General features: G+C 42.5%; 1 protein-coding gene across 1 annotated transcript in view; it reads left to right on the forward strand.

Annotated features, from left to right (window-relative positions):
* NOP58 (NOP58 ribonucleoprotein) overlaps positions 1–3,176 on the forward strand; it is a 36,162-nt gene extending 32,986 nt beyond the window's left edge. Inside the window, exons 14-15 of the mRNA XM_077830127.1 lie at positions 990–1,111; positions 2,836–3,176. Of these exons, the coding sequence (XP_077686253.1) occupies positions 990–1,111; positions 2,836–2,889 (176 nt within the window). The 3' untranslated portion in view covers positions 2,890–3,176. The remainder of the gene's footprint in view (positions 1–989; positions 1,112–2,835) is intronic.
* The last annotated feature ends 14,435 nt before the right edge of the window (positions 3,177–17,611 follow it).

Consider the following 17,611-nt stretch of genomic DNA (forward strand, 5'->3'; position numbering starts at 1 on the left):
ATCCTCTTCTGATGAGGGTTTCAGCATTTTTTTATTGGTAAACTGCATGTGTTGCTGTATTTTGCTGTATATGTAACCAGGCATTTTATACACTGGAGTCAATGTTGTGTCTTATGTTTGCCCTTGAGGCAAATGTTAAAATGTTCTTTTGTATCATATTACTCTTCTGCTGGCCTGAGGAGTTAATTCTGCTACTGCGTTTTTGTAAGTTTAACGGGAAGTCCAAGTCTGTTCAGTTTATTTTGTCTGAGATGTTGCTTTACTTTTTTGTGTTTTGATTCACCTTCTCACTTCCAATATGAAATATGTTCTGATGTTTGGAAGTGGTGTCAGAATGGTTTCCTCTTTTGAGTCATGACTATGTGCCACAAACGCTGCTGGCATCAGCATCCCGGTTATGTAGAAACTGAAGTATTGTTGCGACATTATGAGTTTGCGCATTGCAAGGCATTGCGTGCTAAAGACCGTGGTATCCAAGACTGACTCAGTTAAGCAAAGAATTTAATGAGGTGGGGCTCTGGTGGTAGTGTGGACTCTGCTGCATAAGCTGTCAGATCAGTAGTGCTTTATGCTTGATTTCTCTGTCTGGAGGTTTCTAAAGCTAAATGGGGCAGGGGTGTGAGTGTGTTATAAATTAGTAGTAGATGATACTGTACTTGCCTATACAGTCTGTTGGAAGACCGAACTGAAAATTAATCGTAGGTAGCTGTGTGCTCAGATCTGTTTGAAAGATGAAATTTTGAGTCTTAAGCAGAATTGTGAGCCCTGATACCAGCAGGCAGTCGGCATGTGAAAAAGGGAGATATCGTGGAGTGAGAGAAAAGAAAGGTGGTGTGGAGAAGTAAAACTGCATGTCGGCCTCCTGAATGCACTGTAACACGCGCAGCTTCGTTCTCTCGTGTAACACATACAGTGCAGCTGCGGCTTTCTTTCTGCCTTAAATACTTCTGACAACTGACAGCCTGATTTTTTGCTTTTCTGTGATATAGAAGAGGCTGATGTAGAGGAAGGTGAACCGGTCAAAAAGAAGAAAAAGAAAAAGGAGAAAAAACAGAGAGCTGAGGAAGAGGCAGCTTCGGCTGAAGAGCCATCCACTAGCACAGCAGTGGAGGTAAGATGGGAATCATTCTAAATGATCAGCTGTGCTGAAATCTGCAAGGATATTTTCTTTCTGAAACAGTGAGGGGGAGAAAAATACCCATGTCTGTATAGCTCAGTGTATGGGGACTATTGTTTTATAGTCTCTTCAGCCCTTTTATTTTGTAATATTCAATATTGAAGGGTACGTACGAGAAGGGTCAGATTACAAATCAGGGTCATGGGAAATTCATGACTGTCTCCAAATAAACTATTTCCTATTCTCTTACCCTCATATTTTGAAATGCAATCCCTAACTTTATACTTCTACCCTCCCAGCTCCGCTTAATGGCCACTACTCTTCTAAAGACTGGACAGGGTGTCCTTCAATCCACTCGGTGGTATTCACTCAGCAACAACCCTTAATTGCTCAGAAAGATTTCTGTGTGACACTGGGGCTGCACCATCATGTTTCACTGCACCAGCTGGGCTGCTGCAGTAAGTCAAAAGATCTGCTAAATGGCAATATAGAGTGGCTGCCGCACAACTAAGCCCTGAATGAATGCCCTATTCTTTAAATGTTTTCTGTTTTGGGCCGCCAGGGGTCTGAAACCATGCTAGCTACAATTGTGAGGTACCAGCAGTGGTGACTCACTACAGTTTCTCCCATGAAGTTGGACACGGATTTTTTTGAGATCTGTGCTAGCCAAACCATACTGTAAACCTGTGGAGTGCAACCCAGAAATGGAGGGAATGCCAGTTGGGTTGCGCCCCTCTGGCTGAGTACTAAAAGCTGGGGTCACTAGAACACAGTGGGTGCTTAAGGAGGGAGGGAGCACCTCACTCTTTGCCCCTGCCACTTCCCACCTAATTCTCAGGCCACTTCCCTGCCTGCACAGTGCTCAGCTCCAGAGGAAGGGTCATAGCATTTCAAGGAGGCTGTAAAGCTGGCCCTGCAGCCCCTCAAAATGGAACTCTCCAATCCTTCATGTTGAGTGCCAGGGAGGGGAGGAAAAAGCATTGATAACAGCAGCTCCTTCAGGTCACATCCCCACCCACCCAGGAGCCCCAGCTGTTCCACTCTATAGCACTCCTATAAGACCCCACCACTCAGAACCTTCCAGTCTTTCTCTCTTTGAGCCCAAACCCACAATGTTGTGGCTACAGTATGTTGGGAGGTTATGGCGAGTTAGGGGATGATTTTTCAATCTGGTTGTGGACCAAAAAGTTTGAGAACCTCTGACGCATGCTATCTGAGGAGTAAAATTTAATAGTTACCCTGTTCTGTGCTAGTGGTGGAATTAGCACTGTTGAGAAAGAAGCGTGAACATTACCTTGATTTTTTACAAATGAACTTTGGTTCCGCTAAATGCTGAAATCTGTAGAAGAATCTCAATTGCAGACCCTATTGCTGATGACGTCTTCCCATATGGATAATAAAGGATGTCTTGCTTTGTGAAGTCCTTAGAAATTAGTCTGTTCTGTGGCTGAACTCCATGTTTGCAGGCTTCAGCTTGCCTTGCTTTGGAGGTAACTATGGGTTCCTGCAGTCCTGTGAGCATCCTTTTCTTCAAGAGACTAGGGAAGGAAATGAATGAGTTTGTGGGCCCCTAACGGCAGTTTTGTTAACATTTGTAAACCCCTTTGTGAATATGAGCAGCACTACCCAAGTCCTGAGTTATCTAGCTGTTCCTGTTGGTGTTCTGCACTACCTGTTCGTTATCATTTGTTCATAGAAATATTTCCTTTGTTTTGCAGAGTACAGAGAAAAAGAAGAAAAAGAAGAAAATCAAAGTAGAGCAAGAGGACTAGTGGAGAGAAATAATTAATTTGGCTACTTCAGTTCAGAATATATTCCCTAGAACACTTTCTCTTTAAATACTTGCTCAAACACCATAACTTCCCCCAATAATGGGAGAGGGCAGGTGTAAGATGAATTTGATAGTATCTGCTGTCCCTTCCTCAGAACAAAATATTTGTTTTTGGCTCCTTAGGTGGACCTCTGCCTTATTGCAGTTTCTTTAATTGAGAAGGTCACAACAGGTCTTCGTTCATATATGGTCTATTGTGATACTGAATAAAAATATACTTTTTGTATATATCTTGAGCCAAGTTTGTTTTGCTTCTTTCTGATTTGCTGGCACACAGTAACCAATTTCACTAACGTTTCTAAGTCAATTTAATTTTGTAAAATGTGTAACCATGAAGAGGAGGATCTGGCTTTCTTACCTTTTTTAAACCTTAAAGGTTTTTGTTGTGATTGTTTTCTAGAAAGGCAATTCAAAAGCTGCAGTACAATTCCAGTATTTCTCATTTAGAAGACACACCCTAAAATTAATGTGAATAGCTGTGTATTCATAAGAACGTTGATTTTTACAGAAGTCAGAAGAATTGTGTGTAGAGCAGATAAGCTACATTATCAGTAATGTTCAGTGCAGTTTTCATGAGAGACCTTGAGAGAATCTGGAAGCAAAGATTATAGGTTTTGCAAATGACTGACAAGACAGACTTATGTTTGTGGTAACCTGAGTGAACTTCTAAATTGTCTTTTGTGCTTATCATTCAACAATTCCATTTTACTTGCCACTCAAAAATCCAAAGGATTGAGTTCATCAGCTGTTTAGTGACTAAACTGAAAAGTTTCAGAGTAACAGCCGTGTTAGTCTGTATTCGCAAAAAGAAAAGGAGTACTTGTGGCACCTTAGAGACTAACCAATTTATTTGAGCATGAGCTTTCGTGAGCTACAGCTCACTTCATCGGATGCATACCGTGGAAACTGCAGCAGACTTTATATATACACAGAGAATATGAAACAATACCTCCTCCCACCCCACTGTCCTGCTGGTAATAGCTTATCTAAAGTGATCATCAGGTTAGGCCATTTCCAGCACAAATCCAGGTTTTCTCACCCTCCACCCCCCCCACACAAATTCACTCTCCTGCTGGTAATAGCCCATCCAAAGTGACAACTCTTTACACAATGTGCATGATAATCAAGTTAGGCCATTTCCTGCACAAATCCAGGTTCTCTCACTCCCTCACCCCCCTCCAAAAACCCACCCCCATACACACACAAACTCACTCTCCTGCTGGTAATAGCTTATCCAAACTGACCACTCTCCAAGTTTAAATCCAAGTTAAACCATAACATCTGGGGGGGGGTAGGAAAAAACAAGAGGAAATAGGCTACCTTGCATAATGACTTAGCCACTCCCAGTCTCTATTTAAGCCTAAATAATAGTATCCAATTTGCAAATGAATTCCAATTCAGCAGTTTCTCGCTGGAGTCTGGATTTGAAGTTTTTTTGTTTTAAGATAGCGACCTTCATGTCTGTGATTGTGTGACCAGAGAGATTGAAGTGTTCTCCGACTGGTTTATGAATGTTATAATTCTTGACATCTGATTTGTGTCCATTTATTCTTTTACGTAGAGACTGTCCAGTTTGACCAATGTACATGGCAGAGGGGCATTGCTGGCACATGATGGCATATATCACATTGGTGGATGTGCAGGTGAATGAGCCTCTGATAGTGTGGCTGATGTTATTAGGCCCTGTGATGGTGTCCCCTGAATAGATATGTGGGCACAATTGGCAACGGGCTTTGTTGCAAGGATAAGTTCCTATCAATCTGTTTCTTTACTTCCGCAGGTGGGTATTGTAGTTGTAAGAAAGCTTGACAGAGATCTTGTAGGTGTTTGTCTCTGTCTGAGGGGTTGGAGCAAATGCAGTTGTATCACAGAGCTTGGCTGTAGACAATGGATCGTGTGGTGTAGAAACAGATTGATAGAGCCAGAAGAGTTCCCAGAAGTTACCTACTACAGGACAGGCCTAACAAAGAAAATAACAGAACGCCACTAGCCGTCACCTTCAGCCCCCAACTAAAACCCCTCCAACGCATTATTAAGGATCTACAACCTATCCTAAAGGATGACCCAACACTCTCACAAATCTTGGGAGACAGGCCAGTCCTTGCCTACAGACAGCCCCGCAACCTGAAGCAAATACTCACCAACAACCACATACCACACAACAGAACCACTAACCCAGGAACTTACCCTTGCAACAAAGCCCGTTGCCAATTGTGCCCACATATCTATTCAGGGGACACCATCACAGGGCCTAATAACATCAGCCACACTATCAGAGGCTCGTTCACCTGCACATCCACCAATGTGATATATGCCATCATGTGCCAGCAATGCCCCTCTGCCATGTACATTGGTCAAACTGGACAGTCTCTACGTAAAAGAATAAATGGACACAAATCAGATGTCAAGAATTATAACATTCATAAACCAGTCAGAGAACACTTCAATCTCTCTGGTCACGCAATCACAGACATGAAGGTCGCTATCTTAAAACAAAAAAACTTCAAATCCAGACTCCAGCGAGAAACTGCTGAATTGGAATTCATTTGCAAATTGGATACTATTAATTTAGGCTTAAATAGAGACTGGGAGTGGCTAAGTCATTATGCAAGGTAGCCTATTTCCTCTTGTTTTTTCCTACCCCCTCCCCCAGATGTTCTGGTTTAACTTGGATTTAAACTTGGAGAGTGGTCAGTTTGGATAAGCTATTACCAGCAGGAGAGTGAGTTTGTGTGTGTATGGGGGTGGGTTTTTGGAGGGGGGGTGAGGGAGTGAGAGAACCTGGATTTGTGCAGGAAATGGCCTAACTTGATTATCATGCACATTGTGTAAAGAGTTGTCACTTTGGATGGGCTATCACCAGCAGGAGAGTGAATTTGTGTGGGGGGGTGGAGGGTGAGAAAACCTGGATTTGTGCTGGAAATGGCCTAACCTGTTGATCACTTTAGATAAGCTATTACCAGCAGGACAGTGGGGTGGGAGGAGGTATTGTTTCATATTCTCTGTGTATATATAAAGTCTGCTGCAGTTTCCACAGTATGCATCCGATGAAGTGAGCTGTAGCTCACGAAAGCTCATGCTCAAATAAATTGGTTAGTCTCTAAGGTGCCACAAGTACTCCTTTTCTTTAAACTGAAAAGGAAAGCTTTTCTTTTGTTTTCAAAATAGAAATGACTTATTTCCACTATTGTTAAATGTTTTTATTGCTTTTGGATAAGCAAACAGTATACTGCACTGCTGAACGTTCAAAAGACTTATTTGATCCTGACTATAAGGGTTTACAGTAGAAAAGCAAATTCAACTTTAATTGTATTACTGACCTTTGCCCAATATTTAATGTAGATTACCCTTGCATATTACTCCACGCACTCCCTTTTCTTATCGTTTTTTATGAGGCATCTTATATTCCTCCCTAACAAAATGCAGGATTGTGTCTCTGGCTGGAAGACATTCGATATCTACTTTAGGTCATTGCAGTTGATGATTTTATGTGGTAGATAATTTATTGACCAGCTCTTCACATTTTAACTGCTTGTCCATGTTTGCGTTGTGGCAGTGTAAACGGACATATTTTGTTGACTCTCTAATGAAAATGTTAATCTATTTGCTTAATTCACCCCTCTTGATGTGTAGAGAATGCAAAATGCCTCCTCCTTCTCTGCCCATGTGAATGTTTAGCCACTGCCTTCCCTGGGGTTCCAAAGGAGGGCAGCCCTAACTAGCAGGGAGAGGCTTCTCAGAAGATGCTGTGAATCAGCATATCTGGCACCTATCTCTGGCACCTCCTACTGCTCTGAACCCCCTGCTTATCCTTGACAGAGCCAGGGTTGCTGGTCCTTGTGCTATTGCAGTCACCCACACGAGGTGATCTTTCCCCCACTTGGAGCTCTGTGCAGTGGAATTCTCCAGAGGCAATCTCCAGAATTTGAGAGCATTCTGATTTTCCTAGCTAAGTAATAGACCACATTAAATCAGAATCTTGCAGTAGAAAGAAAAAGCATGTGCAATTATCCATGAAAGACAGAAATCTTTGATGTAATGCCCTGAGCTTTTTTATGATAAATGTATTCTCAAATACAAATAATTACAGATGAGGGATTTCATTATCCTCTTTCACATTAATGTAATCACTTCCTCAAAAGTCTTAAATTATGTATTCAATGCTCAGATACTGTCCTGTATAATTTATCCGACTCGAAAAATTTGCATGAACATTTTATTAGCCAAACAAAAGTTATCAGATCAGGATTTTTAAAGATTATTCACATTTCCATGTTCTTTTAAGTGCTGCAGGTTCTTACACTGCAAAACAAAACTGCACTGTAGAAAATGGGGTGGTACTGAAGGCTTTCAGTGTTTTGGTGAAGGTGATGGGCCTTTTGGACCAACAAACATGGGAGGGAGACCGTTCAAGTTTTGGATCCTGTACAGGTGATACATCGCATCTCTTGTTTCCCACTGTCCCTCTTTTGAGCAAGGCTGGGGATTACTTTGAAATCAGGGTTCTGGTTTGAACTGCTTGAGAACAACTAGTTGTCTGACTCATTATTTTGATAAGCATAGTTCTGCAAAAACGGCCAGTGAAAGTGAACAATGTTATGTTGAACCTAAAATGATAATCCCTGTACTGCGGAGTTAACGAGCCTGAATCTGTTTGCTGCTGTAAGTATTTAACACTGGCTTGGTTACACTGAGTTCCCCCTTTGAAGGTAGTATTCACTGCCATAATGACTTTAGAAAGGAATTTGAGCTGTGCTGCTTATAGGAAAGTATAATTTTAAATTTGGCTGTGTGTAAAATAAAAAAGAAACTAATAAAATGGATTCAATATAAAAGTCCTCAAGTAACATGGGTACAGAAACTTCGTTTTAGACCTGGATGAAATGGATGGCAGTTCCGCAAGGATAGTGGGGCCCATACAATCACAACTGCCATATATGCTGCTCCGTGGAAGGAGGGAATGGCTAAGGCCATTGTAGAAGCTTCACTTTACTTTCAAGAGCTTTTGTTATCTGAAAGGTGAGCTACTGCTTCTTATCTTTTCAATATATCAACTTCTTTTGAAAGAGATTTTATGAATAGAAGTTTGACACTGATCACTGGGTCAGGCCCAGAAAACGAGGGAGGGGTCTTCACTGAGGTTGCTGATAACTTAGGAAGCTATTTATAGTCCAGTTTAGGCAAACCGATTTTATATTCATAGAATCATAGAATATCATAGAATATCAGGGTTGGAAGGGACCTCAGGAGGTCATCTAGTCCAACCCCCTGCTCAAAAGCAGGACCCATCCCCAATTAAATCATCCCAGCCAGGGCTTTGTCAAGCCTGACCTTAAAAACTTCTAAAGAAGGAGATTCCACCACCTCCCTAGGCAACGCATTCCAGTGTTTCACCACCCTCCTAGTGAAAAAGTTTTTCCTAATATCCAACCTAAACCTCTCCCACTGCAACTTGAGACCATTACTCCTTGTCCTGTCCTCTTCCACCACTGAGAATAGTCTAGAACCATCCTCTCTGGAACCACCTCTCAGGTAGTTGAAAGCAGCTATCAAATCCCCCCTCATTCTTCTCTTCCGCAGACTAAACAATCCCAGTTCCCTCAGCCTCTCCTCATAAGTCATGTGTTCCAGACCCCTAATAATTTTTGTTGCCCTTCGCTGGACTCTCTCCAATTTATCCACATCCTTCTTGTAGTGTGGGGCCCAAAACTGGACACAGTACTCCAGATGAGGCCTCACCAATGTCGAATAGAGGGGGACGATCACGTCCCTTGATCTGCTCGCTATGCCCCTACTTATACATCCCAAAATGCCATTGGCCTTCTTGGCAACAAGGGCACACTACTGACTCATATCCAGCTTCTCGTCCACTGTCACCCCTAGGTCCTTTTCTGCAGAAGGTGTTTGTAATGTAATAGAATGAAACAAAAGAATCTTCTTATATCTAGACAAGATGTAGAGATGTCTCCAGCAAAAGTGTCATTTTTGCCTGCTGGATAGCACAAAGTCTGCATCTTTTTTCACTCCTCTTGGCTAGTGGATATACTCAAATGGATGTAGGTATTTCTGTCTGCTTTATTTTCAGCAGTCAACAGAGGAGGACTGGCTGCTGTGGTCAGTAATGACCTCAACACTTTATGGTAGCACGACTTGGACTGAAGACAGGAGTGGGGAACTCCAAAAGTTTGGTATACTGTGTTGCTGAAAACTACACATCATTGTGCAGGCTTCATTGGTGTGTGCCAATCACTGTGCTAATTCCCCGTGAAAGAGCAGATTGTATTCAAGGTCCTGAGGATGAATTCAGAGCCCTGCTTTAGGCAGCCCTTATCTCAAGAACCACTTCTCTCTCTGATAGTGACAAGGGAATAGTCATCTACAATGGTAAAGAGTTCTAGGAAGAGTGAGCAAGCTTTTTGTTGGAAGACTTGTGACATTAGAACTCCCGGAAGACTTATCACCAGAAATCAAACCAAAAAGTAAGGCCCACCTCTTTGATAGCTTGTCTACTGGAACATGATCATAGAAAACAGGAAGGGTAATTAAAGTGTGATAATATATATATTTTTGAGGTGCTGACAAGTGCTTATTCAAGTGTCAGAGCAATATATGTTTTGTGTGGGCCCTCTTCTCTCTTAGCCTGAGAGATTTCGCCATTTAAAAGTATGAAGACTGGATGGTTCTGGAGCTTAGAAATTGGACACAAAACCTTTCCCTTGGTTCACACTTGGTCAAGCTGGCAGTGAAAGAAAGTTACCTAGCTTAGGGTTTTGTATAGTTCCATTGCTGTAGTGTCTCAGTGCATGGCAATGTCCGCAGTGGACTTTTATGGAGTTTTCTGCTCTGTCACACAGATTCCTAGAAGCTGGGAATTTCCCACTTCAGTTCTGGTGGGGAAGCTTTAGCAAACTCTAGTGGGTCTTGTAGCATGTTCTCTCTACCTTCTGATGTCTATTCGGGCTGTTTACACGTGAACTTACGATCCTCTTTCCTAGTAGCCAGTACACATTGCTAGTGCTTCTGTACCTCTTGAATTAATGAATTCATTGTCTTCTAGAGGATCATTCTGGCAACTTCCATGAGCACTAATTTTGAACAAATTCCAATCAGGTGATATCATTTTTCTTTAAATTAGAATGTAAATTTTACAAACTAAGTTGAAACTTCTCCCTATTAAGTCGTTGGGAGAGAGGAAAATAGCTAACATCTTAATATAGGCTTTAGTACCAGGGCATAGCTCGAGCATAACTAGTCACAAAAGTGACACCATAAAAATGGCACTACATTACTGAACATATTTGCCTTTTTTTCTGAGATTGCTGCAAACAAAATTTGATTCCTATTAGCACTGTAGATCCACTATGATTTAGGAAAGTGAGATGGATTCTGTTCATGGGCAATTGTCCATGAAGTTCTCCTTTCTGTAACTTTCAGAGTAACAGCCGTGTTAGTCTGTATTCGCAAAAAGAAAAGGAGTACTTGTGGCACCTTAGAGACTAACCAATTTATTTTAGCATGAGCTTTCGTAGCTCACGAAAGCTCATGCTAAAATAAATTGGTTAGTCTCTAAGGTGCCACAAGTACTCCTTTTCTTTTTTCTGTAACTTCTGTTACTTGATATGATGCATGAGGGGAAAAGAACACAACATGGCTTGATCTGGATGCTATTGAGAGAATAAATACTGGAGCTTACTGGAGGATGAAAACTCTGTTTTGCAGCAACTCTCAATGTTTAGAAATTTTGTTTTTGTTTTGGATTGGAATGAAAATAAAACCTTTCCAAAGATTTCACCAAAAAAGTGCACATGACTGTTAACCACTCTCTATAGTCTGGTAGTTAGGGTGCTAGGCTGAGATGTGGAAATCCCAGGCTCAAGTCCATGTTCTGCCTGATTCAGAGCAGTTGTTCATCCAAGTGCAACCTTTTGTCTAGACTTTACTCTGAGCTTGCGTAGAAGACGCAATTTAGAATGGCAGGTGTGCCTTAAGTTAGAAAAACATTTCCTTCTGTTTTCTCCTACGGGAGAGAACTGGAATATTTCTTAGAATGATTCTAATTCTTCACAGATATAATTGTATCCAACCCCATACCAAAGTTGTGCCTTATTTATACATTGAAAAATTCCAAGACTTAGCTTCCCACAACCTCCTGGACTTGGTTATCTAAGTTAAACTTGCACATAGAGATTCTCAGTTTCAATGCAAAATAAAATAAGTCTTAATATAACCAGTAGAAAATTCAATAATAGTTGTCATAATCTAGAAATTTTATTTGTGTGCTTAAGATCTTCTCTCCTTCTGTTTCTATCTGTGAGCATGTTATATAATGGACATCTTTCGGTCAGGCTATTTGTTTCTCTGCCTTTATAGTCAGTGGGATTTTTTAAAAGCTCTCGTTGGCCTAACTGCTTCCATTGAAATAAGGGTAAATTGACTTCAAGGGGAGCTGGTTCAGCCAGTGCTGAGCACTTCCACCCATAATCAATTTTTTATCCACTTTTTAATTAGTCATACATTGCAAAACAACCATTTTTATGTCTAGTTCTCTTGTTCTGGTGATTATAGACTTTGATCCAATGCTACCCACACAAGTCAATTATATCAGGTACAGCTTGGGTTTACCTGACGGTCACCTGTCCCCAGTTATAATTTTAGTCAGTATTCCATGCATCTCTTCCTTGAGTAGATGGATCATGATCCACCCCCAGTCTATCCCATATTAATTTCAAAAGCAACTTGCATGAACAGTTGTTTTTACTGCACACAATTCTGTCCCTTCATACAGGCTTGGTTTACTAATACATACATACCCCTTTGTGTCCAAGATGGACATGTGAATTTCAAACCAGATTAACATTCTTCACCCACTCTGCATAGCCTGGCTTAATTGTTAGACAATCTCATTCTTGTCACAGCCTTAAAATTGCCAAATATTCAATAATTCTGTATTTTCACCAATATTAATCTACAGCAAATAGGATTTCTTAACAGTAACTCATCACATTTATACATAAGCTAAGCATTTTGTCAGTGGTGATAACCAAATGACAAATGGAAATAGTGATCTTGTCTGTGCAAAGATGAGTCAAAATGTAATAGAGAAACTGATTGTAACTGGAATTGAGTGATATAAAATTCATGATAGATACCTCTGATGAAGGATGGTCCAGGAGCACAGGACTGGGAATTGGGACACTTGGACTATAGGAGTGGGCTCAAAGGGCAAAGCTTGGTTCTGGATCTAAACTGCTCCAAAGTTTGTGGGGTATTCAGATCTTGTATGCTGGATCAGGCCACTCCCCCTTGCTTTTGCCAGATTTCATCTATGCCCCCAGATACAAGTCACATTATTTCTTATTCCTCATCTTTAGAAGTGAGAAGATTCTTCCCAACTCATAGGAGTGTACAAGACTTAATTCAGTAATATTTGTAAAGCACTCTGAGAACCTCAGATAAGAGGTGCTGTAGAAGTGTATTATGTAGTGGGAGGAGAGGAGTCTTTGAGAACACAGAGTGCACTACAGCTGTTTGTTTGAAACCAAAATGAAATCTCTATCATAAAACTGCTGCAAAGGGCTCTGTCATGGTAGCCATCTTGGATTCATTCCGGCAGAAAAGGGAATTAAAACACCTACTTAGAATCTTTTAAAGTTCCATGTTTCATTGTATGTGGCATAACAACTATAGCATTAACAAAATGACCCAATAATGATCTAGAACCACTTCAAAATCTCACTACTGAACTAAAAATGAATGTTCCAGAATTTATCTGGTGGAGCGCGGACTGTTGCTGAAGTCTGAGTTCTCCATTTATCAGTGTTCTTGCTCAATTATGAGATCGCAAAGCTCATAAACTGCAGCCACAAAGGATGGGAGACAGACTATTTATACAGCTGAGAATGCAACATCATAACATTACAGAGATAAGAAAAAAATACTACCAATTACACAAAGTGTATTGCAACACACTGAAGCAATAACGGACAACAATGTGGCAATGGCAAGTTTGTTTCATATTTGGTGGGTCAGTACTGGGGCAGGGAAGAATAAGAACATTAAAAACACTACATGGCCTTTATTGCTATTCTCTGCATTTTTTTTTAGATTGGCGCCAGCCAGCCAAACTAACGAACACGAAAACCTACCTTACCAGAGTGCCTTCAGAGTAGCAGCCGTGTTAGTCTGTATCTGCAAAAAGAACAGAAGTACTTGTGGCACCTTAGAGACTAACAAATTTATTAGAGCATAAGCTTTCGTGGGCTACAGCTCACTTCATCGGATGCATGCAGTGGAAAATACAGTAGGAAGATTTTATATACACAGAACATGAAACAATGGGTGTTACCGTACACACTGTAAGGACAGTGATCACTTAAGGTGAGCTATTACCGGCAGGATAGGGAAAAAAAACACCTTTTGTAGTGATAATTAAGATGGGCCATTTCCAGCAGTTGACAAGAACGTGTGAGGAACAGTGGGGGTAGGGGGGAGAAGGAATAAACATGGGGAAATAGTTTTACTTTGAGTAATTGACACATCCACTCCCAGTCTTTATTCAAGCCTAATTTAATGGTGTCCAGTTTGCAAATTAATTCCAATTCAGCAGTCTCTTGGAGTCTGTGTTTGAAGTTTTTTTGTTGTAATATTGCGACTTTTAGGTCTGTAATCGAGTGACCAGAGAGATTGAAGTGTTCTCCGACTGGTTTTTGAATGTTAAAATTCTTGATGTCTGATTTGTGTCCATTTATTCTTTTACGTAGAGACTGTCCAGTTTGGCCAATGTACATGGCAGAGGGGCACTGCTGGCACATGATGGCATATATCACATTGGTAGATGTGCAAGTGAACAAGCCTCTTATGGTGTGGCTGATGTGATTAGATCCTATGATGGTGTCCCTTGAATAGATATGTGGACAAAGTTGGCAGTGGGCTTTGTTGCAAGGATAGGTTCCTGGGTTAGTGTGTGTGTTGTGTGGTGTGTGGTTGCTGGTGAGTATTTGCTTCAGGTTGGGGGGCTGTCTGTAAGCAAGGACTGGCCTGTCTCCCAAGATCTGTGAGAGGGGTGGGTCATCCTTCAGGATAGGTTGTAGATCCTTGGTGATCCTTGGTGTTCTCGTCCATCCTCCCCATGGAAGGAAAAGGCCTGGGTAGAGACGGTCGAATCGTGGAAGTCAACGAATGGCTACGCAGGTGGTGTCAGAGAGAAGGCTTTGGATTCTTTGACCATGGGATGGTGTTCCAAGAAGGAGAAGTGCTAGGCAGAGACGGGCTCCACCTAACGAAGAGAGGGAAGAGCATCTTCGCAAGCAGGCTGGCTAACCTAGTGAGGAGGGCTTTAAACTAGGTTCACCGGGGGAAGGAGACCAAAGCCCTGAGGTAAGTGGGGAAGTGGGATACCAGGAGGAAGCACGAGCAGGAGCGCGTGAGAGGGAGGGCTCCTGCCTCATACTGAGAAAGAGGGGTTATCTCAAATGCCTATACACAAATGCACGAAGCCTGGAAAACAAGCAGGGAGAACTGGAAGTCCTGGCACAGTCAAGGAATTTTGATGTGATTGGAATAACAGAGACTTGGTGGGATAACTCACATGACTGGAGTACTGTCATGGATGGATATAAGCTGTTCAGGAAGGACAGGCAGGGCAGAAAAGGTGGGGGAGTTGCACTGTATGTAAGAGATCCGTATGACTGCTCAGAGCTCAAGTATGAAACTGCAGAAAAACCTGAGAGTCTCTGGATTAAGTTTAGAAGTGTGAGCAACAAGGGTGATGTCGTGGTGGGAGTCTACTATATACCACTGGACCAGGGGGATGAGGTGGACAAGGCTTTCTTCCGGCAACTTGCAGAAGTTACTAGATCGCACGCCCTGGTTCTCATGGGAGACTTCAATCACCCTGATATCTGCTGAGAGAGCAATACAGCAGTGCACAGACAATTCAGGAAGTTTTTGGAAAATGTAGGGGACAATTTCCTGGTGCAAATGCTGGAGGAACCAAGTAGGGGCAGAGCTCTTCTTGACCTGCTGTTCACAAACCGGGAAGAATTAGTAGGGGAAGCTAAAGTGGATGGGAACCTGGCAGGCAGTGACCATGAAATGGTCGAGTTCAGGATCTTGACACAATGAAGAAAGGAAAGCAGCAGAATACGGACCCTGGACTTCAGAAAAGCAGACTTTGACTCCCTCAGGGAACTGATGGGCAAGATCCCTTGGGAGAACAACATGAGGGGGAAAGGAGTCCACGAGAGCTGGCTGTATTTTAAAGAATCCTTATTGAGGTTACAGGGACACATCCCAATGTGTAGAAAGAATAGTAAATATGGCAGGCGACCAGCTTGGCTTAACAGTGAAATCCTTGCTGATCTTAAATATAAGAAAGAAGCTTACAAGAAGTGGAAGATTGGACAAATGACCAGGGATGAGTATAAGAATATTGCTCGGGCATGCAGGAGTGAAATCAGGAAGGCCAAATCACACCTGGAATTGCAGCTAGCAAGAGATGTTAAGAGTAACAAGAAGGGTTTCTTTAGGTATATTAGCAACAAGAAGAAAGTCAAAGAAAGTGTGGGCCCCTTACTGAATGAGGGAGGCAACCTAGTGACAGAGGATGTGGAAAAAGCTAATGTACTCAATGCTTTTTTTGCCTCTGTCTTCACGAACAAGGTCAGCTTCCAGACTACTGCACTGGGCAGCACAGCATGGGGAGGAGGTGACCAGCCCTCTGTAGAGAAAGAAGTGGTTCGGGACTATTTAGAAAAGCTGGACGTGCACAAGTCCATGGGGCTGGATGTGTTGCACCCGAGAGTGCTAAAGGAGTTGGCGGATGTGATTGCAGAGCCGTTGGCCATTATCTTTGAAAATTCATGGCCATCGGGGGAAGTCCCGAACGACTGGAAAAAGGCTAATGTAGTGCCCATCTTTAAAAAAGGGAAGAAGGAGGATCCTGGGAACTACAGGCCAGTCAGCCTCACCTCAGTCCCTGGAAAAATCACGGAGCAGGTCCTCAAGGAATCAATTCTGAAGCACTTAGAGGAGAGGAAAGTGATCAGGAACAGTGAGCATGGATTCACCAAGGGCAAGTCATGCCTGACTAATCTAATTGCCTTCTATGACGAGATAACTGGTTCTGTGGATGAAGGGGAAAGTGGTGGACATGTTGTTCCTTGACTTTAGCAAAGCTTTTGACACTGTCTCCCACAGTATTCTTGCCAGCAAGTTAAAGTATGGGCTGGATGAATGGACTATAAGGTGGATAGAAAGCTGGCTAGATTGTCGGGCTCAACGGGTAGTGATCAATGCCATGTCTAGTTGGCAGTTGGTATCAAGTGGAGTGCCCCCAGGGTCGGTCCTGGGGCCGGTTTTGTTCAATATCTTCATAAATGATCTGGAGGATGATGTGGATTGCACCCTCAGCAAATTTGCAGATGACACTAAACTGGGAGGAGAGGTAGATACGCTGGAGGGTAGGGATAAGATACAGGGGGACCTAGACAAATTGGAGGATTGAGCCAAAAGAAATCTGATGAGGTTCAACAAGGACAAGTGCAGAGTCCTGCACTTAGGACGGAAGGATCCCATGCACCGCTACTGACTAAGGAGTGAATGCCTCGGCAGCAGTTCTGCAGAAAAGGACCTAGGGGTTACAGTGGACGAGAAGCTGGATATGAGTCAACAGTGTGCCCTTGTTGCCAAGAAGGCCATATAAGTACTGTGTCCAGTTTTGGGCCCCACACTACAAGAAGGATGTGGATAAATTGGAAAGAGTCCAGCGAAGGGCAACAAAAATGATTAGGGGTCTGGAACACATGAGTTATGAGGAGAGGCTGAGGAAACTGGGGATGTTTAGTCTATGGAAGAGAAGAATGACAGGGGATTTGATAGCTGCTTTCAACTACCTGAAAGGGGGTTCCAAAGAGGATGGCTCTAGACTGTTCTCAGTAGTAGCAGATGACAGAACAAGGAGTAATGGTCTCAAGTTGCAACGGGGGAGATTTAGGTTGGATATTAGGAAAAACTTTTTCACTAGGAGGGTGGTGAAACACTGGAATGTGTTACCTAGGGAGGTAGTGGAATCTCCTTCCTTAGAAGTTTTTAAGGTCAGGCTTGACAAAGCCCTGGCTGGGATGATTTAATTGGGGATCAGTCCTGCTTTGGGCAGGGGGTTGGACTAGATGACCTCCTGAGGTCCCTTCCAACCCTGATATTCTATGATTCTATGATATGCTGGAGAGGTTTTAGTTGGGGACTGAAGGTGATGGCTAGTGGCGTTCTGTTACTTTCTTTGTTGGGCCTGTCCTGTAGTAGGTGACTTCTGGGTTCTCTTCTGGCTCTGTCAATCTGTTTCTTCACTTGAACAGTTGAGTACTGTAGTTGTAAGAATGCGTGATAGACATCTTGTCGGTGTTTGTCTCTGTGTGAGAGGATGGAGCAAATGCGGTTGTATCGTAGAGCTTGGCTGTAGACAACAGATTGTGTGGTGTGGTCTGGATGAAAGCTGGAGGTATGTAGGTAAGTATAGCGGTCAGTAGGTTTCCGGTGTAGGGTGGTGGTTATGTGACCATCGCTTATTAGCTCTGTAGTGATCCACTTCCTGGACTCTTGTGTGGACTGGTCCAGGCTGAGGTTGATGGTGGGATGGAAATTGTTGAAATCATGGTGGAATTCCT

This window comes from Eretmochelys imbricata, chromosome 11, assembly GCF_965152235.1.
Source record: "Eretmochelys imbricata isolate rEreImb1 chromosome 11, rEreImb1.hap1, whole genome shotgun sequence".
Lineage (NCBI taxonomy): Eukaryota > Metazoa > Chordata > Testudines > Cheloniidae > Eretmochelys > Eretmochelys imbricata.